We start from the raw sequence: 23,435 nt of genomic DNA, 5'->3' as shown, positions 1-23,435 counted from the left end.
AGAGATAAATGCCTTTACTAAACTCAAGAGTAGGGTGGTTTTTGCTCAATGTGTAACACAGGTGACAGGCTAGTAATCCTCAAAGAGCTATGAATCTTGAGGCAATGTCCAATGCATTCATCTTTTAATGTTTCTTTTTACATGCAATGCCCCCAAACTCTGCAGACAGGAAAAACTGCAGCCAATGGTAACATCTGAGAAGGGTGCGCTGCAGCTCTGCAGTGAAAACACACTTAGTCCCTGCCTTAGGTCTATCCTTGAGTGTGCTGCTCCGGCTGACAACACCGCTGATGAAACACTCCCACCAGCACTGAGAGCAACAGGTATCTGTGTACAAAGTGTGCTCTTTGCAGCTCCTTGGTGCCCGCTGCTTTTAGACCTCGATCGAGTTAAAAGCAAGCCGCACTCCCGCAGGCTGCACAAATGACTTGGAGCGTCGCAGGCTCGTCCTGCTCGCCGGCAGCTGCCAGCCCTTGCTGTATGACTTTATGGCACTTGGCTCTGTCATCAGCCTTAAAACAGAACAGACCTTGGCAACAAAGCCATCCTGCTGCCAGCCTACGGCACAGTCATTGCTCAAAAACAAATTAAACAGCAGGAAAAATATGTGAGGATGGACGGAGAAGGGATGAATAAACCACACTAGATTATGCAAATGAAAGAGCAGCTTTATATCCAGATCATTACATGTTGTTAATTACCAGCAACCAACCAGCCACCAGCTTGCTACTGATGATGCCAAGCCAAGGACGGGCAAAGGCTCAGATGCATAAGGACTCACCTGCAGCGTCGGTGAGGACTTCTGCATGTCACCCCAGCTAAGCACCCAGACTTGATCGTGGGACTTGTCGTAATGTAATTTGGTTGGCAACGGGTCAACATCCAAGGACTTAAAAAGAACCAGAGAGAGGTATTTACATGGTGACACAAATGTGCATGACAAATACTATGTTAGTTCACTGCAGACATTCCCATGCACTGCTGTTACACTTATTTGTGCTGCTTTGCCTTCAAATCATTTGGGGGATCACCAGCAGCAGAAAAATCTGGCTGCTCAGTGCCGTTTTCCAGCTAGACAGCACTCCATCTTATCCTGTTACTTATAGCCAGTACATCAGGGGCCAATTTCTGCTTGAATTACACCCACACCAGTTCATTTTTCCCAGCCCGCTTACAACCAAGGTCAGGCAGCGGCTCAGGAAGCGTAAGCCAAAAATTCATCCCAGCATTATTTTAGCACGCTAGCTGCAAGCCTGGCTGCAGATGCAGCCCTGAGACTACGGTACCCAACCCAGAAATGAGATTTTTCCTGCCAGTGAGGTTACAGAACAGCGAACAACAGTGTGACCCCATGGGTGAAAGCAACATGGGCCCAACTTTTTAGTGATGCCAGCAGATCCACTGGGCGAAGATCTACTTTCTTTTTTGTCCCACATCAAGTCTTTTGTCAGCAGGGAATAAAGAGTTCTCCTTGTAAGTACCTGTATGGCTTTCTGAGTCTGGATATCAATTATCATTACTCTATTCTGCTTAGGCTGTGTCACATAGATGTACTTGTCTCTGACATTGACAGCTGAAGCCCAGAGGCAGGACTGAGTGCCTTCACCTTCTGCTCTAGGACAGATCTCTTCCTGAGGGGGGGAAAAAGAAGAGGAGAAAAGGTTTAATTTCTACAAGTACAGGGGCTGAAGCGGTAAGAGAAGCTCAAGCCTCGAAAACCATAGGAAAAATTCCCGGGGGATTCCATCGGGATGATATTTTCCCCCTTTCTCTCCTGGAAAACATGAAATAATTATTTTATCAGGTACCACACTGCAGCCTAGCTCTACCCAGTGACATTTAAACAGCTGGACCTCCTGCAAACTCACACTGAATTTAAATAACCATACAGTCTATGGATCTGTCTTTTGAAGTACGCTGTGGTTCATCAAGATTTGCAGTGCTGTCAGCGTTTATTAGGAATAGAAGTATCACTCTGTGCTTTGAAAAAACAGATATTTACATTAATTGAATCACAGCTTTCTATTTTTCATAAAGTCTTCATCTTCGGCTCAGAAGAGAGTGCTCTAAGATACTTGTGCTCATGGAAACCGTGGCAAAACAATCAGGGTCCTGCAACTCCACTGCTCCAAAACAGAAACTTCCCCTGTTCAAAACAAATCAAATCCTGCTGCTTTGGACCAAATCCTGTTCATGGCTTCCTGATGCCCTGTTTTGTTTCTGATCCTCCACTCACACAGCCCTGCTCAAAACTGGTACTGGCTTTAGTGGGAGCTCACTGGTACCCCAGGTTTGAAGAGTCACACGTGATCTCATCAACGAGCCTTTGCACGTGGGTACTCTTCATCACTCCTCCTTCTGTCAAGTTGCTTTATTTGAAAGGGCATTTGTGTGGGACCAGGAAATGAGGGTAAAACTAAATGAACACATATATATTTCACTGAGCACAACTGTTGGTTTTAAATCTTTTCAGTACGACAGCTGGGTCACTTTTAATAATGGCACAACCTCCCTGAGGGGAAAGTGATTAGAGCAGCAGAACTTGTTCAGGGAAAGAGAAGGTACAGGAAAAAACAATGCCAACACCAGGTCTGTATCAGAGCAATGATCATGGATAAAAAGATTTCACCTGTAAGCAGCACAGCTCTGTCAGCTAGGTGCCTTGGTGGAGATCTCACGTAAGGCTTGAAGATACAAGACTCAACAGTGTGGCTGCATTTTCCTTTCTGGAGCTCCAGCCAGGCTGGGGATCTATGCTGCTGTAAGCTAAAAGATACTACAAAAGCCCAGCCGTGGGCTTCCAGCAGCCCTTCATGCACCCAAGCACCCAACCGTCTCCAAACTGCCCTCCTCATCCTCAGCCGTGCAACGGGGCTTGGGCTCTCACAGCACAGCATCCACCCAAACCAAAGGAGCAGGGAAAGGTCACTGGCCTTTCTGCTGCAGTGCTCAGCTGCAGCTGCTCTATCTGCTTTTGTGCCCTCTAATAGAAAATAAAGAAACCTTTGTTGTAGAAACCCTCTTAAAGTTGCAGGCTGGTGTCACTGTCTATGTGGCAGACACTCAAGATACTGAAATGGAAAAATGAGGAAGAAAAAGTCAATTCTCCCTCTACCAAGGGAAAGGGCCCTATGATATCTGCAGGAAGCCCTTAGAGGTCTCTCTGAAAGACAGCCAAGTAATGACGTTAAAAATCCCTTTTATGCCCACCACTGTGCTGACATTATTTCCTTAAGTGCCCTCTCTCCTTTGTTCTTTTCAAGCTGTTTCTCCAGAACCACCTCTTCAATACTTACAGCTCTTTGGAAAAGAAACACAAGATTTCTGTCTTTGAGTAGCAGCAGCTCAAGTGTGGCTTAATAATATTAAGCCCATTCTAAGGACCAGTCCTGGGGTGAGCACCAGTCTGGATTTCTACTAAGGTACATTAAAATCCAGTGGAAAAAAACCCAGTATAAACCACAAATGTATTGAGATGTACAAAATACTGAATAGAGACCTCACAGAAGGTGCTGACCACGGCAGAGAGCCCGGCCCAGCCTGCAGGACCAGGACAGCGATTCTCTCCTTTTACTCCTCCCGAAACTGAGAGCAAGGCTGAGCCCACCTCTTCAGAAGGGAGTCACGTTCCCAGCTTCCCCTTTAAAAAACCCCCACAACTAAATAATGGAGTGACTAGAAAAGCATTTCTGGGTGTATTTCAGCACCTATATTTTCTGAGAACTGATAGTTTCATGAACATATACATGGTGTACATTACCACGCAGGAGCACCTACACAGGTCGCTGAAAACAGTGGCCTCACAGGGCCTCCAGGCATGTGTTAGCCCACCTGCCATGTTGAGCTCGACTGTGACGAACCAGGGCTTGATGTTTACTGTCACCTGAACAATTCTGCCTTGTTGTTTCCTAAAGCAAGGGTTGGGTAAAGAACCCCAGACAGCAAACAGGGACGGCACAGGTCCCCGGTTCAGCAGCAGAAGGTGCAGAGGATCAGCACGGCACAAACCATCTTCCGTGCATTCTCACCCACCTCCCTGCTGTGGTTTAACCTGGGGAACTACTTCTAAAGAGCAGAAATATCCCACTGCTTTGGCTACAGAGCCAGCAGTGAGAGGGGCCAGCCAGCGGCAGGGACTGATGGGTGCAGCTCCCCGGTACCGACTCCTGTACTTCCCACAGCCCCGTGACAACTTTTGGGCATGGATATGTAAACCGTTCAAACAGGGCAAGTGACAGCCTCTGCCCACATTCGGATACGGTAACTAGTCAGATTCTCTGCAGTGCTCTCGGTAATCCTCCATGTCAGTCTCATAACTTACACGGTTCCCTTAATTTTCAAGAGGAGAAGATGACATCCTCAGGGATGCCGCGTGAAGCCCACCAAGCCCCAACACCACCCTGCCGAATGGCGCCTTCAGCAATAGTGACCTTTGAAGGGATTAGAAGTTTCCAGCTGCTGGGCGCAGCTGCCGGCTTCAGGACTTACATAACTTGTGAAAATCCTCTCTTCGGGCCTGATGTGTCTCCGGATTTCACACTCGTTTGGCTGAAGGACTGTGATCCCATCATCAGAAAAGACATAGAACATATTCCCAACACTCAGGCCTTGAAGGGGATAAAGCAAAAGGGGTAAGATTTTTTTTTGAGTATGTATCCGTAGCTGTCAGGATTCTTTTTAAGAGCTCTCCTTCCTCCCCCAACAAACAAGATCTGCCTTACATAAAAGTTGGTCATTTGGATGCAGTCGGTGCATTCACAAAATCAAATTTCATGTCACAACGAGGGCTTCAAGGAGTGAAGAGGTACAGACACATTCAAAAATGCATTGCCTTGGTGGCAGCGGCTGTACACAAGTACCTATGTTCCCATCTTGTGCACACGTACCACAGAGGGATTTCATTACAAGAAGCGTCTGTATTACATTGCTAACTCCCTCAGATTATGACTTTGGTTTTTCTATGATTTAATTAAAAATAGCTTGCTAATAATTTGAGAACTGAGAGAGAAGCTTTAGTTAAAATTAATGTGAAGGTTGTCCTGTTACAGGTAATGACTTCTTGTAACTGCTGCAAAATGGAAGTGCTTAACATCTATTCCAAGAAAGAAAATATATATATTTCTCTATTTTCTTAAGCTATCTGGATGAACTAGCTGCAGCCACCAAAACAAATACATTTTTGAAATCTTGCAAACTGTAATTCACAAATGTGGAGTAGTTTGGCATCGCAATAGCACTCATTTATCCAACTGGGGCATTCCAGGAGATTTGGAAAACTGGCTGTCTGTCATTGCTTTGCTGTTAGGAGATCATATTTTATCATTTCTGTCATGCAGAAATGCCTCAAAACACTTGACAATTTAGTTGTTCTTCAGCTACATGCAATTGCAGTGACAAGCATCTTTAAGAAACGTTCAGGATCTTTTCAAACACTCTAGTCAGAAAGATCCAAGCATCATTTCATCTTTTTCATCCCACCACCAATAAGTGTTTGCAATGACCACTGTCACCCCCAGTAATGTTGATAGCGTACTTATCTGCCAGTGATATGGTGATGTGATAATTTGTAATTTCTAATTAATTACATTTTATGCACGGAGAAATAAGGTTCTGGTTCTACAGATCTGAACACTGTTCAGCGTCACAGTTTCCTTGGTTGGCCCTGTGATGGCAGCTTTAAACACTGCTCACACCTAGAATTTCTCACATCTCTGAAGTGTTTGCAGGATTAAGGTCTAAATCATCATCAGAAAGCCTCACAGTGAAAACGTGTAATTTGGATAAACGTACTTTTGGACAATTTTGAAAAATGCATAGTATTTAGTAAGGCTAGAAGGGTTTTTTTTTTGGTGCTAAAAACCCCTCTTTTTGTGCCAAATAAGTAGCCTCAGAGTACAACACCTCAGCACGTGGTGTTTGCTGTACTGACAACGTTCACGTTGAGTCTCTCTAAACCATAGCACAGAAATACCCCAGTTAGGGCATCAGTGGGCACAGGAGCCGTGATCCTTAAATGTGATGCCACAGTGAGGGATCATGCACGAGGAAGAAAAGCTACCGAACTTCTATCGAGAACTAGGTTATCTTTAGGGAGTAAAGGCTAATGTTTTTGAGTATATTGTTGAAACATTTTATTTGGGCACTTCGGACCAAAATCTGCGCTCCCAGCATGCACACAACTCCCACCTGCTGTGGTGGGATTTGAGTGAATACATCCGAGGGCAGAACTTGACCCTGGCTGGAATGAGTGCACATATTTTCATGAGTAAAGGGTTTTAACCCTAGGAAGTGGAAACAGGCAGGCAACAAATTATGACCATTGTGAAAATGCTTATTATTATTTTCATGCACGATAGTAGTGTGACTTTGTCTGATGATCCTATTACAATGAGGGTGTGTTTCAGACCTAAGGCCTAATTAGTCACAGAAATACTTTGACAGTAATTTTGCCCCAGTAGGTTTAGAATTAGTGACTTTGCAAGTCATAACTTATTTTTACAGTAAAATGAGTAGAAGTTTTTTTGCTGATTGGTTAAAAATATGATTGAAATTACAAATTCCATTCAGGTACTTTCTTTTTAAAAAAGTTTACCAATTTATATCAAAATACTTTTTCAGAGAGTAATCTTCGCACTGTCTTTTTGGACAAAGCAGGTTTTTTACTAGACAAACTAGTGTTTTACTGTGACTTACAAAGCATTTGCCAAGTCTCATTGGGGTAAACATCTCTACACAATCTCACGGACATCGGTAAAACAGACCCCACTCCTGATCATCCTGCAACTCCTCGGTCTGGGGAATTATTTCAGTACCAAGGTGGGCAATAGAAAATTTTGCTCAGTTGTGTTATTTATACTAGTGAGGCAGGTACTAGATTGGGAACTGGGGGACTAATGAGAAGGGTTCCTCTTTTTCCTCTTTTTGACTGAAACCATTTCAGGTTGGATGACACGACTAGTTCAAAAACTAAAGGCTTTATAAAATGCAACAAACCTCACCTGTGTAACAAAACCCCTAAGCTAACAAAACCCCCATTAAGACTGGGGAGGGTCTCCTAAAATTAATAGTTCTTATTTGAACCGTTCCAGATAAAGTTGACTCTAACGTCTTTATTTTATGAAAACTTCAGGAGGACACCTGATGACAACAAGAGTTTTCTTTATTTCAGGAATACGGTCTCTATCTGAGTGTACGTTTGTGTTTCCCTCCTTTGAGATCAAAGAGCAAATTTGTCACTGTAGAATACTCTCCTCAGATCTGATACTTGAGCAATTTTCCTCAATTTAATCTAAATGCTTCCAAGTATTTTAGAACTTATATTTGGTGACAAAGAGGCTTTCAGCTTTTTAAGTGCATACATTCAGGTAACTGATGATTGCCTGCTGGCACTCTATGCTCCCTTTATCCAAGTATAAAGAAAGCAACATTCACTGCAGAAATAACACTGGCATGAAAACCAATCTCTGCCTTACATTTGGGCTCCTTGTAGTTTTCTCTAGACAGAATTTAAAACTAGTTTGTACACTGAGTAAATATTGCACGTGCTTCCAGTGCCAAGTTTAACCGGCCGGTCATGCTATGTGCACTCATTTCTCGAGGTTTTAATTGTGCATGGTCTGGAGAACAGACTGATAGACTGACTTTTAAAATGACCAACTACTTGTGTTTAAACTTCGACTCGCTGCAAAAGCTTGTTCTACACAATATTCTGTCTAGGCATTTTCCCAATAGCTTTAATTACTACAGACCTGGTGGGCACGAGGATGTGATCATTTTAAAGGAGCTCAAGTCTACCAATCCATTTGTTAATATTGCTACTTAAATATAAGTTTTCATTTTACTAGAACTGAAAGAATACATTAAAATGTAAAAACAAAAATATCATTCCTCTCTTCCAGCTTTCTCTGTGCCAAGATTTCACATGCTATTTCACATGCTAAAGTATGTTTGATGGATTCCTTGTCTAGAATGAATGTGCCGATCAAATACTACAGAACAACACAGGCAGGGGAATAAACCTGCTCTGAAGATACCAAATTGTTTAAGAACATCAATAGTAAATCTGCTTTTACTGCCTGTGTTTTCCCTGTACATTGCTCATACTTTTATTTAAAATGTGCAAGGTTGATACGCAGTAAGTCCATATTGTTTAGCAGAATTATAGTATGACTTTCTGCAACGAACTTCTTAGTTGTTCTTAAAATATTACTATACTTCTACATCTGGTAGGCTTATCCAGCTACCTCCTTTAAAGAGGAGCATAAGGGATGCAGTATATAAACAGCCATGCAGCATCATACAGATGATGCTGGACTGATTAGATGTGCTAGAGATTTCACTTTCAAGCAGAAGGGAAATAGCAATTCTCAGTGCCCGTAATGCCATTTACAGGAATATAAGCAGTAAAGAGACACTCTTCATTACCATGCACTTGTAGGTGGCATATCTGGGAATAAATGCTAGAGAGCTGTCTTAGGTGGCTGGCCATGCCTCAGGACCTCCAGCCAGCTGCGTTTGCTGCGTGCATGTGTCTGCAGCCAACAGTGGGACCACAGGTGTGCGTTGGGTGTTCGCATACCTGGCCGAGGTAGCACCGGTCACTGAGGTCTGGCACTTTGCTTCTGCCCCTAAACCCCTTTGGGGCAAGCCACAGCAACCCAGAATGCTCCAAGCTGAGGGTGTGAAGCACGACTAGTTTCTTGGATACCTGGAGGCACTACTTATGAAAGGGTCTTTGCACTCTCCAAAGGCAGCGTGAGTGTGCAGCCCTTCCCAGAGGAACAATAGGAGGGAGGGCTGCTAGCAGTGGGCAGGGGGACGTGGTCCAGAGCAGGCTGTAACTGCACCGAGACCTTTCCACAAGGCTGGCAGGACACCACAGTCCCAGCTTCCTCATACGCAACTGGCAGGTGTAAGAACTGGCTTATGCCTGGCCTTCAATCCAAGAACCTTCCTCCAGTGAGTGGAGACCCTGCACCCAGGAGCCATCCATGGATGCTCCCCATCCATGCCTCGGGCATTGTACCTACAGAGGCAGCTGGTTGAGCTGCTTGGGAGCTCCTCGGGCCTTTGCACGATGCATCTTACTGTGTGTTTTGAACATTATGACAGCACAAGCATGCACAAAATCTAATAAATTTTCATTTCAAGTGCCTCCATAGTATCCTTTGAGTCAACTAGCTGTTTAGGATGTGGTTTTTTTTTTTTCTAATTTGCCTTCCAAGATACACAGATGTTGACCTTGTGCAGGGCACACTATAAATTTGATCAAACTAGAGATCTTAACTGCCAATTAAAACAAGGAGAAATGGGACAACCTTTACCCTGCATCGACTTAAAGGATAGAGGGAAGCAAAACTTGTTGTGGTTTTTTTTTTTGCCTAACAGTCAAGAACACAATTTTTGTTGCTCACCTAGTAAACATCAATACATGCTACTGAGGAGGAAGAGCTTGAATGGCTTGCTTAAAAATGCAGCGTATTGAATTTGTGTCTTACTTGTTCAATTATGGTAATTTGGGAGCACTTCTGACACTTGCGAAATTGTTAATGCAGCTTGGGAATCTCAGGCTACTCACATCAGTGGTAGTTTATATAAAATTCACATTTTTATATATTTTACGGTCATCTATTATTTCATAGTGAGAAAATGTAAGAACTCATAGGTACTATTTGTACTACAAGAGTGACATCTCTTATTTGAATAGTTTAGCTTTAAATGTCTGGTCTGTACTTAATCTGGTAACTGTGAAAGTTGATAGAGTTAGTGGCAAGTCAGTGGAGAATGGCCCATCATGGAATTATTAACGCAGACAAGCACATTATCACTACGACAAAAGAACTTTACTGCAGTACCTTCCTCTCGCCACAGTATGTTTGCAACTGCAGCATCAGAAAATTGGGAACGCCAGAAAATAATCAGGAAAAGAAAAAAACAACAAAACAATGTCAAAATTTTCATTGTAGCAAGTAACTGAATTAACACTTATGTTTACGTGAACTGTTTCATTTGTGAAAACTTTGTAACATTCATTCAAATATAATATCAGGAAAGAGAGAGAGTTCTAAATACATCTGCTGCTTCTACAGACAATTCTGAAACTCTGAGATGGGAAAAATCCTCCCTGAAATGAAGTCAACTTTAGCCCGTGCAAAGATCAAAGTCTGACTAAAGAGAAGATGTCACCTTCCCGTGTAACTGGAGGTATGGTACTGGCTGCGATTTCTGTGCAGGTTCAGTAAGGAAACATGACATCTTTCAGAAGCCTGAGATGGGCAGTTACAGCAACAACACATTTTGCTGCAATTCTTCTTGGACTTTCATGCAACTACATTCTCTTTTAGGATTCAAATACCCTTTGAAAGTACATCTGCATTTGAATCTCTGTTTAAGATACATCCAATTATTTCTCAACATACTGTAATTTCCCTTGCTCAAGTATTCAAGGGAAACCTACCGACATTAACAAGAGTACATAAATCTATTTAATGAGGAATAGAATATATTTTCCAAATAATCGCCATGAGAGCACATATTTATGGTTAACTTCATTTCCAATTCTCGCTCTGTATTAACAGCCAGAAAAGTAGCAAAAATCCCGTTTGCACATGGCCTTTTAGTATCACCATAAAGCCAGGCAATCTCCCAAGCAGTTAGGACAACAGAATTAGGAAGGACCAGGCCCCTGGGAGCTTTTCCACTGGTGCAACTAATCACCTCCTTCATCAATTGTGTTTCAGGGACAGTGTGGTCAAGATAACACCGCACTCCTGTGGGAGACATGGAGCTAGGAGTGGCTGGGAGAATATTTGTCTTTGACGTGGAAGATGATATCACACCAAGGGAAACCCATTTTGCCAGTTAGTGAAGTAAATACAGGTAAAATAAATAATTAAATCAGAACATTTTTCAAGCATCTGAATATTTGAGAACTTTGACTTATAACTGGCTTTAAAAGAAGAAGCCTTGTACAGAAATCAATTAAATTTATTTTCTGAAGCCAACTAAATTTTGACAAAATATTAGGATTTTGGATTCTCTGATATCTAAAACTATTGCCAGTTTGTTACTTTAGTGAAGATGTCACCTGTTCCATGTACAGTACGCTTCTGGCACCCGAAAGGCACCATCGTCCTGGACGAGGAGATTTCACCTCCCCCATGTGATTCCTTCCCAAACCAGTATACAATCCTCTGATCAAAGCACAGGCAAAATTGTCATTACCTGACCAGTAAGAGCCCAACATACCACATGCAATGGACTGAACTATTAAGTTGCATGTATACCATTAAATTTAAACAATCTTTCAAGAAATAAATATATGGAAAATTAAGCTTACGGGTCTTTCTTGCCGAATCTTCTATGAAAAGCGAAGATATATCCTCATCCACTCCCACCTCATTTTTAGCAATGCAGGTATAGGCACCAGTGTCTTCATATCGAACACTACTGATATGAAGTTCACTTCCATTTGCTGTAAGAAAGACACCCATAAACAGTGTTCCTCACTGCTGCTAATTGCTTTTACTGCTTTAATTGCTTTCCATTGCTGCAGCCACGCGGCGATGGCTCAAGAGGGTGGTTTCAGCACACAGTGTTTCCCTGTACATAACTAGAAGTATTTGGGGCATTCTCACGAGAGCCGATGTTTTGCTTCATTCCATTAGCACATACACACTCCGCGCCAGGAATGACAATCCCAAGTGCAAACAATAAATTACATTTCATTTATTTCTTCTTGTTACAAAAAGAATGCTTTGGCCTTAGTAGAGAAAAACTAACTTCAATTTCGCAAACAGGTTTTCATCAGCTCCCCAAAACCCTGGGTTTGGAGGGGTCTCTCTACAGTCCCTCCTATCATTTAGCCTCCTGGAGTTGGATTGTCGCCTAAGACCCTTGCAGCTCTGGAGCTACGGCACCCAGCCGTCCTGCCAACACTGGTGGAGGGCTGCAATACACCACAGCCAGAGCAGGGGGTGGGGTGGGGAGGTTTGTAATATTTTTATGCAAAAAATTGCAAATAACTCTTTTTGCCTTTCATCGCATCTGTGGAACCCTCATTTGAACAAGGACCAACAGGAGTCAGGAGCCTGATTGTCTCTGCAGAGGTGGCTGTGAGGAGTGAACCACAGTCCGATTCTCAGCTGAATTGCACCCAGCATAGTGCTTTTACCTGAACAAATAATTTAATGCATTTCTCTTCTGATTTGCACACAAATCAGAAGCCGTACACGAGAGACGAGGCAGTGGAGAACCAGGCACGCTGCCTTTTAACCGAGCGCTGTTACCACTTACAACAATCAATACTGTATTTCCTGAGAAATTCACAGGAGAAAAAGATAAAAGGAAAGAACAGGGGTTTTGTAACACAATTTCCAAAGAACTGTGGCTTAGCAAAAGTACAAGAACTTCTAGTTTAAAGGGCAAAATAATCCTCCTTAATCCCCGTCTACAATACTTTAATTAATCAAAATGCTGTTCTTACCTAGAAGCGTTAGTTGTTTGGATAGTTTTGGCATGATATCAACGCCGTTCTTTAGCCAGGTAATTCGGGGATTAGGGATGCCTTCGGCGTGACATCTGAGGCTTGCCGACACGCCGGGCTCCTGCGCCTGCGTTTCAGGGTAGACGCGAATCACTGGTGGCACTGTGGGGAACAAGGAATCAGTGACGTTAAGCTCACCCTCCCGGTGCCAGCCCTCATCGGTGGCTCCAGAGCCGCTGCCTTCACACGGCGCCGTGGGAGAGGTCTGGGCCGCGAACTGGGCAGGTTGGCGACATCCCAGCCTCCAGTGCAAGCTACAGGACTTCTCTCCAGCTCCGCGACAGGGGCAGAAAATAGAACATAATAATAGAAAAGGGTAAACTAATAAACCAATGCCAGGGAGCAACCTCAATATCTGATGTTGTATTTCGATAGTTCTTGCTTTCTTTCATTAAGTGACTGACTGAATGTAAGTAAAGTTGGATTAAAACCTAAGGTGGATCCTCAGATAGATAAAAAACTAAAGTATAAAACCCAAACCTTCACTGAATCTAGTAAGGAAGGAATCTGAGTTCTTGCCTATTAGAAGTAGCACATTATTCAATATTTTAATTAAATATCCATCAGGAAATAGGCTGCGCATCCACTACTTGTTATTCTGAACAGATTAAGGGTTTATCAACTTACCTATTTTTTTTTTTTTCTGAGAGGCTTTCAAAACATGATTTACATTGTTTCAGGAAGGCCCCTCCGAACTATTTGATACACTCAATTAACAGAACTCCTAATTATATTACAATTTCAGACAAGTTCATTGATTTTCAATCATGTTGCCTTCATTGCTCAAATCAACAAGGCTTAAGATCACCTATTAACTATTTCTTAACTACTCGCTCACTTTAAAGAGCATCTGTGGTACTGCAGGATCAGTGAGACCCTTCTCCCTCTCACCTCAAGGGATGTACGGAAAGGAGACATGAGGCTGTGCTGTATCACTAGTGGAGGATTAAGGAAAATTTGTGTTTTTTTTTTTAAAAAAGAAATGAGTTAATAACAGACTTCTACTGGAAACCACTGGCTTAAGGTACCTAACTTGCTGCTGTGTTTTTATGAAGTCCAGCATTAGGCTCCTGGACTGGCAAAATCACATTGTCCTAACAGCTGCTTTAGAATAAGATGAAATCTGTGTCTGCAGCTTGCTATGTGTCTACATACCCATATGGAGATACTTTAAATTACATTCACTAGCATACATTTTCCATCTTTCTATTTTTTTTATGGGCCTTACCAGAGAGATGCATTTTACTTCTGCCTTACCTACCAGCTGCCAAGTGTTAACCAGAGCCGAGTCGTCAGCTTGGAAGGAAATCAGCCACCACAGAAAGCCCTCAAGTCTACTTGTGTTTTATAGCTTTAAAAGTGAGAGATTGTTCAAGTGTAATCTGAGAGGAAACACCTAGGGGCAACTGAAGAGACAAAAAAATGAGGACTTCTAGGAAAGGAATGGCTTCAAACTCCAGGTCTGCACTGGATGTGTGGGCTTACTCCCTCCTCTATTTCCTTAACTCCAGAAGGAGCGGTGAGATGCAGAGCAGTGAGTAAAACACCATCCCAGAGCTTTTTAATCAGGAGGTTACCAAAAAGACAAGGTTTGGTTTATTAAATCGAGTTTTCAAATCTCAAATAAAAGCATTTACCAGCTTTTTACCTCCTCCTCCTCCCATTACTGTCAGGGTTGCAGCTCCTCCCGACTCCGGGAGGTGCCAGATCAAGCGCCCTGCTTTTGGAAACGGCTGGCGGCTGTCAGAGCTATCCCCCCCTTATTTAAGAGAGTGCCCAGTCAATTCCTGGGAGTAACAGAGTCAGGAGCTTCTCGTTCTGTCTGTGCCTTGGAAAATTAATTTAAATTTCTCTGAGTCAATGTCTCCAGGCATGATAGGATAAAGACAGTAATTTTCGTTCACTTCGACAGAATTTTATGAAGGTCCTGCACTCAGTGTTTGTCTTGCCTATGATTTGCGTGCTACTAGTAACATTTTTAGAACAAAATGATTTAGGAACTGAGGTCCACTGAAAGCCTACATGATTTACTCAGACTCATAGATGAGAGATGGCTTGTCTCCTACACATGCATAGGAAAAAACTTGTAATATCCAAGGAATTTAGATGTCCGAACTTGCGTGAAGTCAAGTGACAGTTAATACTTCATGTCCTCAGGTACCTCCCTAACTCTCCAGATGGCACAACCTGCCTCTTCCAGTTCACAAGCAATGCTGAGCCGCTCTGCCCGGGGGTTTGCTGCCCCAGCCTCTGTCAGACAGACTTGCATGCCCACGCTTGCAGCCAGCCAGCAGAAAATCAGCTCCGGAGCAAAGCCCGCAAGGTCCCATGCCCCGTGCAGAGCTCTGCTCCTGCCAGGATACGGCCACCTGCCTGTCTCCAGGCGAGATGAAGCTCTGCCCAGCTGGGCTCAAGCCCTTCTCTAACATCTCCCAAATGAAAGGCACCCGAGCAATTTTAATTCAAGCCTAGTGTTGTTTTCTCACCCACCAGCCCTTAAAGCAGACAAAGCCCATCCCAGACATCACCTGTTTAATGCTCTCAAAACCAGCACTGGCTTGTATTTTTTTTACAATGCTTTGCTTTAGGCTTTCCTCCTCATATGAGCACTCGTGTAAGCACTCCCAATGACTGCCACCACGATCATGCTCCCTAGAAACTGGGCACTCCTTTGCAAAGCAGAGTTTACTTGCATCTCTCAGTTTTTTGCCTCACACCGTGTTAGTCTGCATGTAAGTAATCCACATTATTTTACCTGCAGAGCTAAAAACAAAACAGATTTATACTGCAGGAGGTAGCTCAGGGGTCCTAGACACTGAATCAATATTCAGCATGAAAATTAGCTTAACTTAAAATTATAGCAAGATGTCTTTTCACGAGTGATTAATAAGGGGTTTTTTTTGCCTGTTTCCACCTACAAAAACGCGTTGCACCTTCATTCCCACTCTCTTACAATTTTCCTGCTCCCTCTATTTTTAAACTTTTTATTTCTTCTCCCTTGTCTTACATAATTCATTGCACAGTTAAATTATTGTACACAACTGCCTTGTGATAACAGCAAACTGCAGAATGCATTGTTATTGTCCTTGCTACAAATTAATACATTCCAAGTAAGCACATTTTACTTTCCACTTGCAAAGATTTCAGCTCCAGATTTTGGAATATATGGATTATCCTTTGCTGTTTCCCTTGGTGAATATATATCATTGCTAACCATTACTGTGTCTGCAGCCAAGGGCAATATAAAATGTTATTATCTTAAGCAAAAGAGGAAAAAAGAAGCATTCAAACAAGTATGAGATTGGGTAGATTGCCTACTACTCCATACTGAGTAGCACCTTACCCGTGAGCAGACCAATTCATTACAATAAAACAGCTCAGGTGATAAAGGCACACGACGAGCACAGATGGCAGTATCAAGCCCCAAAGACATACACTGTAGCTATAGAACCTATATACTCCAGGGCTTAGTAATAATTAATAGATTAATCATTTACTTGAGAAGTTTTAATCTTTCCATTTATATTTTGAAAGGAGTTTGCAGCGTTATATGTTTTGTTTTGAAAAGCCACATTAAGAAAACTTTCGTGTTTCAAACATCTCTCTGTTACTGGAAAATTTGTCCTACTGGACCCTTATAATTGGGCTGAGGATTGAATGGCTTTTTAAAACTGTTTTCAAGGAATACAATATTCTGATTTATGCTGATGTTTTCCAAAGCGCAAGACCACAGAAAATGATGCCCCACACTCAGCAGTCTCTTGATTTGCAAACTATCAATTTTCATAGTTGATTACAATTTTATGAGATTCTTTATCCTCAGCAACTATTTTTCCTCTTGAAAGTGATAAATTGCTTTTCCTCCCTACAGTTAGTGTATGCTGTACACACTTCCCAAGCAATATCCATACGTAGGAGAGAACATAATTTTCCCACTGTTCTTGGCTTCTCCTGATCAAAGATACCAGCATGCAAGATAAATATCTCATTGTTAAACTTTGTGCTGCCTTTCAGCACATCCTTTTCTTCAGAAGACATTAAGGGCCAGCTGTATAAATACACTGACGCATTCTACCACTGCTGTCAACCCTAAGATGGATGAGCTCAACCCAAACCTACCACATCAACTGTCGCACGCAGGATGCATTTCACGTGTGTGCGCTATGCTTCTTGCCCAGAAGACGTGAGCCAGCGGTTCAGGGCATTCATCTGGTGGTCTCCCCGTTTTCTGTGTAACAGGATTCTCATTTCTGCTTGTCAACACAAGCATCTGGATCTGCCCGTGGTGTTCGTGCTATCCTGAACCAGCCAATGCAAGGGGAAGCACTGCATGGTGTTCAGCAGTCGAGCAAAACCAGCCCTCTTCCCTTTCAGAAAGGCTGCTTGGGAGAGGATCTTTAGGCCAAAAAATCCGTAAGTGCGCAATGCCCGGTGCTGAGTCATCCAGCGCGGAGCTGCTGCGGGCAATGCAGACACTGACCGGCCCCGGCACGGTGCTGCACACCCGCAGCTGGGCTGGTGGCACCGGTACAGCCACGAGCATCAGCCAGGACCCCGTCTGCCAGCAGGAACGTGACCGTGATGAATTCCCTTCCCTTGGACAAGAGAAGGAACAGCCACGACAATAACACTGGGATGAAAGAGAGGGTTTCTATGGGTAAACTTTTGATAAATTTGAATAGTCTATATTCAAGTAGAGTTCCGAATCCCAGAAACTTTTCATTTTGTTTAAACTGGGCTCCAAGTTTTCTATTTAACCTTGTATTTCCTGGCACATATAACTCGAATCAGATTCTTTTAAGGAGAAAAAGGCTATAAAAGGAAAATATTTTGTAAGCTGGACTGATGGGCCTCAGTGGGAACAGTACCCAGGTGGTACAAAAAGGATCAAAGGACACTGGAAGAGTTACTGCAGCTTTGGAAACACTGAATTAACTGAAACACAGTCTAAAAATTGGGACCTGCCTGTACAGAGAGACAGTGAGCTTGGGAAGGGTTAGGGATAAACCCAGATGGTTCTTCCTTCCCAACAGAGAAACATGGAGTTTTCTCTATTAAAAAGAAAAAAAAAATCTTATCGTTTTCATAGAATTAAAAAAAAACCCGTGTTTTTGATGTTAAAAGTGTATCAGTCCCTCCCTGGAGGAGACAGGCAAGCGGATACACCCGAGTTCTGGCTGACTTGGTTCTGTCACATTCTCTTACCATTTTAGTCCAATACAGAAAAGCAAGAAAAACCCTCCTGTGCTGAAGATGGAGTTTTTAGTTTGATACAGACAGACAGAGACAATCCCCAGTGCAGAACAGAGCCCATCAACTATACTTAGATACTCGGCATCTTCACTCACTTCAGCTTGGCTCAGTTTCTTCCCTCTACTCCTGTCAAGAGCAATTCCTCAATTTCTCCTGCAAGTTATTAAAACCCATCAAGGATTTCCTGCGCAGGGCTCTGCCCTAGGACCCTCCCTGTCCCGTCCCCGTCCCCCCCCCTGCACCTGAAGGCAGGCAACACTGTCCTGCCATTGGTGCTGTCACCCCAACATCAGTTGCTGGAGGAAGCCACAACACGGGTAGAAAAAAGGAGAGAACTTGGTAATACGGGCAGCCAGCCGGCCCCATCAAGAATTGCAAACACCTGGTTTTGCAAAGCCTAATGGCCCATGTGGGGATATCAGGTGCCTCAAGACAAAGACTTCTAGACCCTGTGGTGTTTTCTAGCAAGCCTGGGTTGACACCAGAATGCATGGCATTTTTTGCAGTATTTAGTGACAATACAGCAACATTAAAAAGCCAACATGGGTAGCAGGTTTTTTGGTATCACAATGTTCTCTCCTACTAGTAAGAAAAAACACAAGCAGCTGTGGTGTGGAACTTCCATTTACAAAGAAAATGGGATCTTTCAAGAACAAGTTAAATCTAAGTGGCAGGCATGAGTATGAAACGTATCAACCCCTCCCCACACTCCATCTAGCTTTCCTCTTATTCTGATTTTAGTTTCAAAGCCTTTGGGCCTTATATTCTCAGTGATGATAAAGTCTACATTGTTGTCTGCCAACTAAACTCCATTCAGGCCTCATAATATATCACATAATATACACGGGATTAAGTTGTTAGCTTGCTTTTCTTTCAACTGTCGTTCATCAAACAAATAGCGCTTTGAGGAAGGAAACCTATTTTCCCAGCTGCAGCGTGCACAATCTAGTTATCCACATTGCTGAGATTTTACATTTTACTATCTCAAAAGATGACAAATTATTATGTAGAAACATTAAGTCAGTTTTCATTCAAATCAATTGGATGCTTCATGCTTTCCTCCAGGTACTTGCTGTGGGTAGGGAGCACTTACACACGTCCAGAAGACTTGAACTGCAGTCAAAGAAGCCCCACATCCACCGTGGCACTTCTTAAAGTGCCTAAATATTCTTTTTTTACTGTTTCTCTTCGTGTCAGCCTCTGTCTATTAACCTGTATGTAGCTATCTGCTCTTACCAGCTGAAAGATCTCCCCTTTGTAGAGGTCTGCGCACATCTAGAGAAAGAACTACATATTCATTTTGCTTATAATGTATCCCCTGTAACGAAGTTTCTGAATTTTTCTGAATTTCACAGAGTATGTCAAAATCTACCCATAGCGTGCAAGGGGTTCCCCCGTCTCCTCTTCTGGAGATACTGCCAGTCATATTAGCACATGTATGTGTGGGTTTGAAGTTGGACATCGATCCTGCTGCTGGGGAGGTGGACACTCTGCGGGCTGGCCCCTTGATGAAATGCTGGTTTAAGCCAATAGAATTTTAAATAACTGTGACTGACTGAGTTTGAGGTCAGAAGAAAGTTAGCAAATACCTGAACGTAAGTTCCACCAAGCACAAACGTGGTCCGGGGGACAGAGGGGAATGAGAATGCTGAAATATGACCCGTGCGGTTCTCTCACCCCTAAAATGGTTCGCCCTCATTTTGCAACCCAGCGGGCCACATCTTTAGCCCATGTAAACAGCCCCCAACAAACCAAGGTAACTACAACCAGGTAGTCATCTGATAGATAGCTGGGAGTTAGACAGCTAGTTTTGGAAACACTGTGCTGTATTTATTTAAATAATCTGTTGCATGAAATAGCCCAGAATATTTTCTGGAAGAAGAAATTAGTGAAGCAACACTTCTGTTGACAAAAGTAGTAATTAGTCCAAGAGATGCTTTGAAATGCTGCTCTTAACTCTACGGAAACGTTACTGACAGCGTGTTCTACAGCTAGGATACCTGCTGAAGCACAGGGAATTATACACGTCCCCCCCTTGGTACCTTTCTTTTTGATTGCCTGTGTGATACAGCACGAGTGAGCAAACCCCGAGCTGCATTCGCGCTCACACACAGACAACTTGGTGCGTGGCTTTTCATGTCTCTGTGCGAATGAGATTAACACGCAACTTGGCTTACAGGAATGTTCTCATGGATTGTCATATATGCCATTTACTAACCATTCACCTGAAGGATGTGGGTCTGATACAGCTCTTCATAGCCGTAGGCATGACAGGTGTAATTGCCCATGTGAATAGTTGTTACCTTGGTGATGTAGAGGGAATCATCTTCTCCAAAATCCTGTACGGAACAAAAGACAGGAAAGGTGCCTTATTATTTAGTAAAAATATTTTAAACACCACATGGAGGGAGACTACCTGTTCAGTGGTTTTGATAGCATCGCAGCTTGGGAACACAACTTGCCTTGAACAGTAAGTTTTAAAGTTCATAAATCAACATGCAGGGAGAAAATGAGCAGCAATTTAAGAGTGAGGCGAAGTAACTCATCTGAGAACATGAACTTTTGTGCTGGTTGCTAACAAGGCGCTCTTTGCACATAAAAAAGACAGCAATCTCCAGCTGTTTTATTTATGGCGGAATTTAATATCTACCCGTTAACCTCAGCTGCATAAAACGCTAAGTTCTGGGTGGGTTAAGGTTTCCTTTATCCATGCCAGTTCTTAGAAAATGCACTGTAACCTTGAGACTCGATGAGGAAGAACTGAAACTGTTTCTCACTTATCTCAGACAATATCCTAGGCAGGAGACAAGGAAGAACACAAGCATTTTCTCAAACAAACTTAGTTTGATCTGCAACTGCTTGACAAGTATCCTCCTTTATCCCCTCCATCTTCCTAGATCTGCTCTTGTATTACTTTAATTTTTGATTATAGATTGGGAGAATATGAGTTAGTCGAGAGGTTTTGGCGTTTGAACGTGTTGTTCAAGCGCCCTGCCTAGGAATTTATTTCAAATTATAGTTAACAGAACCACAACGCTGATGGGTATACAAAGCAGCTTCTCTTGTTACACCATTAATGTTCAGATTTCTGCAGCTCCAGAACGTTTGCACTTCTATGCAAACCCAGAAGGATACATTTGAAAAACAGTTCACGAGCTGTTCATGAGCTTAAAGAATGATATTTTTTAATTAGTTCTTCGTGTGAAGCATGCTAAACTCTTTGCTGAATTACACTGCAGAAATGTGGTAAAATTCAACTTAGAATCAGGATGGCACAAACCCAGTACAACAGGGTGAGTGTTGAAGAGTGGTTTTGCTCTGGAAAACTCAAGGACCTTTTTTTTTTTTTTCCAAGTTTCCAATGTGTAGGTGGAAAGCCAGCCTGCAGCCAGGGGTGCAGGGGAAAGCCCCGACCCAAAGCCGTGTCTCTGCCACCCCTGTCCGGCACGGCCACGAGGAGCAGAAGGGAAGCGCAGCACCGCAGTGCGGCGAGGGGGGCAAACCTCACAGCCAGGGTCTTCCAGCACAACTCCATCGAACCTACCAGGGTGGACGGCAGAAAAAATGAATGCAAATGTGCTGTGCGGGCTGAGAGTCACGAATTTGGGTCCCAGTCTCTTTGTGGTGGAGAAAGGGAATCTATGCACAGAGGTGCTGACACCGCTCCCTTTCCCTGCTGTGCCCGTGGCAGGTCCAATGCTACAGGGAATCATCCTCATCCATGCTCTTGCTGCCACCCCCTGCCAGGCGCTCAGAAATTATGAGCGAGAGTTGTTTGATCATTGACCAAAACCATCTGGGGCTCCTTATATTTCGTATTTCCTGCCTCTTCAGGGTGCATCTGCTTTACAGTTCGAAGCCTTCCTTTCCAGCCAGGACACTTGGAACATTTTTTGAAGGAAGCTGCGATTCTGAGGCAGACTTGCAATGCCAGCTGGCACCCATAAAAAATAATAAAAAAATACAAGGTAGCCCATCTCTTGCAGTATGGGATTGATCTGGCATTATTTTGCTGGCTCCTGAATCTTCTCCAGTAACTTCTGTCTGGCACCAGAGAGATGCCTTCATGCCTTTCCCCTCCGTGGCTCAGTGGCAGGCCAGCACTGGCAGGGAGGAAGAAAGGTTTGGGAACTTGCCTAGTTTTGAGACGTGTTACAAGGCAGATTGAAGCGAGCACCCAGCAATACAGTTTACAAGCAGGGCAGCAACCCTCCCCAAAGCACAGACCTTAACCGGAGAGGGCACAGAGATAACCACCCTGGCTGTGCTATGTGCTGCCCCAGTGCATGAGCAATTATAAAGAATAAGAGTAAACCCACAGATGACCCTGACATTCGTTATTCTATAAGCCAAAGCATCTCAGATATTACTGCCACCCTGGGTATCAGGCAGATTTAGCATCTACACTATGGGATAAGCTGGTTAAGCTGCCCAATACATTATTACAAATACCCACTCAAAAATTCCCATTTTGAGCTTTTGCCTGTTTTCTGGTCAGCTAGATCTTTCCTGCCAGAAAGCAAAGATGCATGAGCAACTGCAAATAGAAAAGATATCAGCCCTGTTCAAATGATATTTGCATGTGATAGAGAAAGTGGTTGCATAGAGGGAACTTAATAACAGTTTTAAAAAGTTAATCCCAAAGTAACTCAAATTGAGTTTAGATCAATAAAAGCAGGATAGGTACTTTTATGGAATGATTTATACGGAGTTGTGGAAAAACAGGACAATAAAATCTTCTCTGTTTTAAGTATGTTGCTTCCTTTAAGATATCTCAGAAAAATATTATGAATGCTTGGTTTGTGCTCTATAATTGTCTTTTTATGGACGATCTGTTTTTTCCAATACATATAAATGTATTAATACAAGTAAAGACCCTTTGAAAAACAAACTGATGCAAGATTATAGTATTATTCTCTTTCTCTCCAAATGCATTTTTCTTGTAAAAAGAAGCTTATATTGGTAAAAGCATGGTTTATGACTTTAAAAAACTATTGTCTGACTTTTAGCACTTAAAGAAGGTTATCAAAGATGATTTAGCTTAACACCATATCACTTATGTCAGGCATAGGGAAATTATCTGCCCTGTGTTAGAACTTGTGCACACACAGTAAATTCACATAAGACTACAACATTGTTAAGAATGACCAGTATTAGATGTGGGAAGGAAAAAGCGATTATGAAATTTAGGTTCAATACTGAACCTTTTGTTGCTACAAAAAAAAATAAATACTGAATTCTCTAGCAAATTAATGACTCGGCGTGTTTATTGCAGCTCATGGTTTCTCCTTGAGTTTCCCTGTGGATATAATTAGTACATTAGGATTTCACAGTTACGTTTTATATATATGCATACATTCTTATGCACAAGCACTTTCTGTGTGTATTTCATGAGGGTATATTTGGAAGCGCTGTAAAAACCCAAGCCCTAGAGCATTAGGAAATGGTGAGTCTTTGATTGCTTAATAGCTTCTAACGCTACATCTTACACCCCTCCCGGCCAGGAGCCCTGCTGCGCAGTGGGCTGACCCCGCACTCGGGGGCTCTTTCCCACCCCCCTCTGTGCTGCTCCACCTTTGGCAGCTCTTAGGGGGCTGCTCAGGTGCATCTCTTGCCGCTGCCACTGCACTAACCGGTC

General features: G+C 42.9%; 1 protein-coding gene across 4 annotated transcripts in view; it reads right to left on the bottom strand.

Annotated features, from left to right (window-relative positions):
- The window catches only part of FSTL4 (follistatin like 4), a 236,482-nt gene that overhangs the window by 8,811 nt on the left and 204,236 nt on the right, over positions 1-23,435 (bottom strand). For 3 of the 4 annotated variants that reach the window (XM_080400455.1, XM_080400452.1, XM_080400453.1), the window contains exons 8-14: positions 20,016-20,136; positions 12,485-12,646; positions 11,339-11,473; positions 9,855-9,881; positions 4,489-4,607; positions 1,482-1,631; positions 782-889 (exon numbers count right to left, since the gene is read on the bottom strand). In XM_080400455.1, the coding sequence (XP_080256581.1) occupies positions 782-889; positions 1,482-1,631; positions 4,489-4,607; positions 9,855-9,881; positions 11,339-11,473; positions 12,485-12,646; positions 20,016-20,136 (822 nt within the window). The remainder of the gene's footprint in view (positions 1-781; positions 890-1,481; positions 1,632-4,488; positions 4,608-9,854; positions 9,882-11,338; positions 11,474-12,484; positions 12,647-20,015; positions 20,137-23,435) is intronic. The other variant, XM_080400454.1, reaches the window with a different exon arrangement.

Source organism: Falco punctatus, assembly GCF_963210335.1.
Source record: "Falco punctatus genome assembly, chromosome: 8".
Taxonomy (NCBI): Eukaryota; Metazoa; Chordata; class Aves; order Falconiformes; family Falconidae; genus Falco; species Falco punctatus.
Note: the sequence above shows the minus strand (reverse complement) of the source record. Positions and strands in the feature narration are given on the sequence as shown.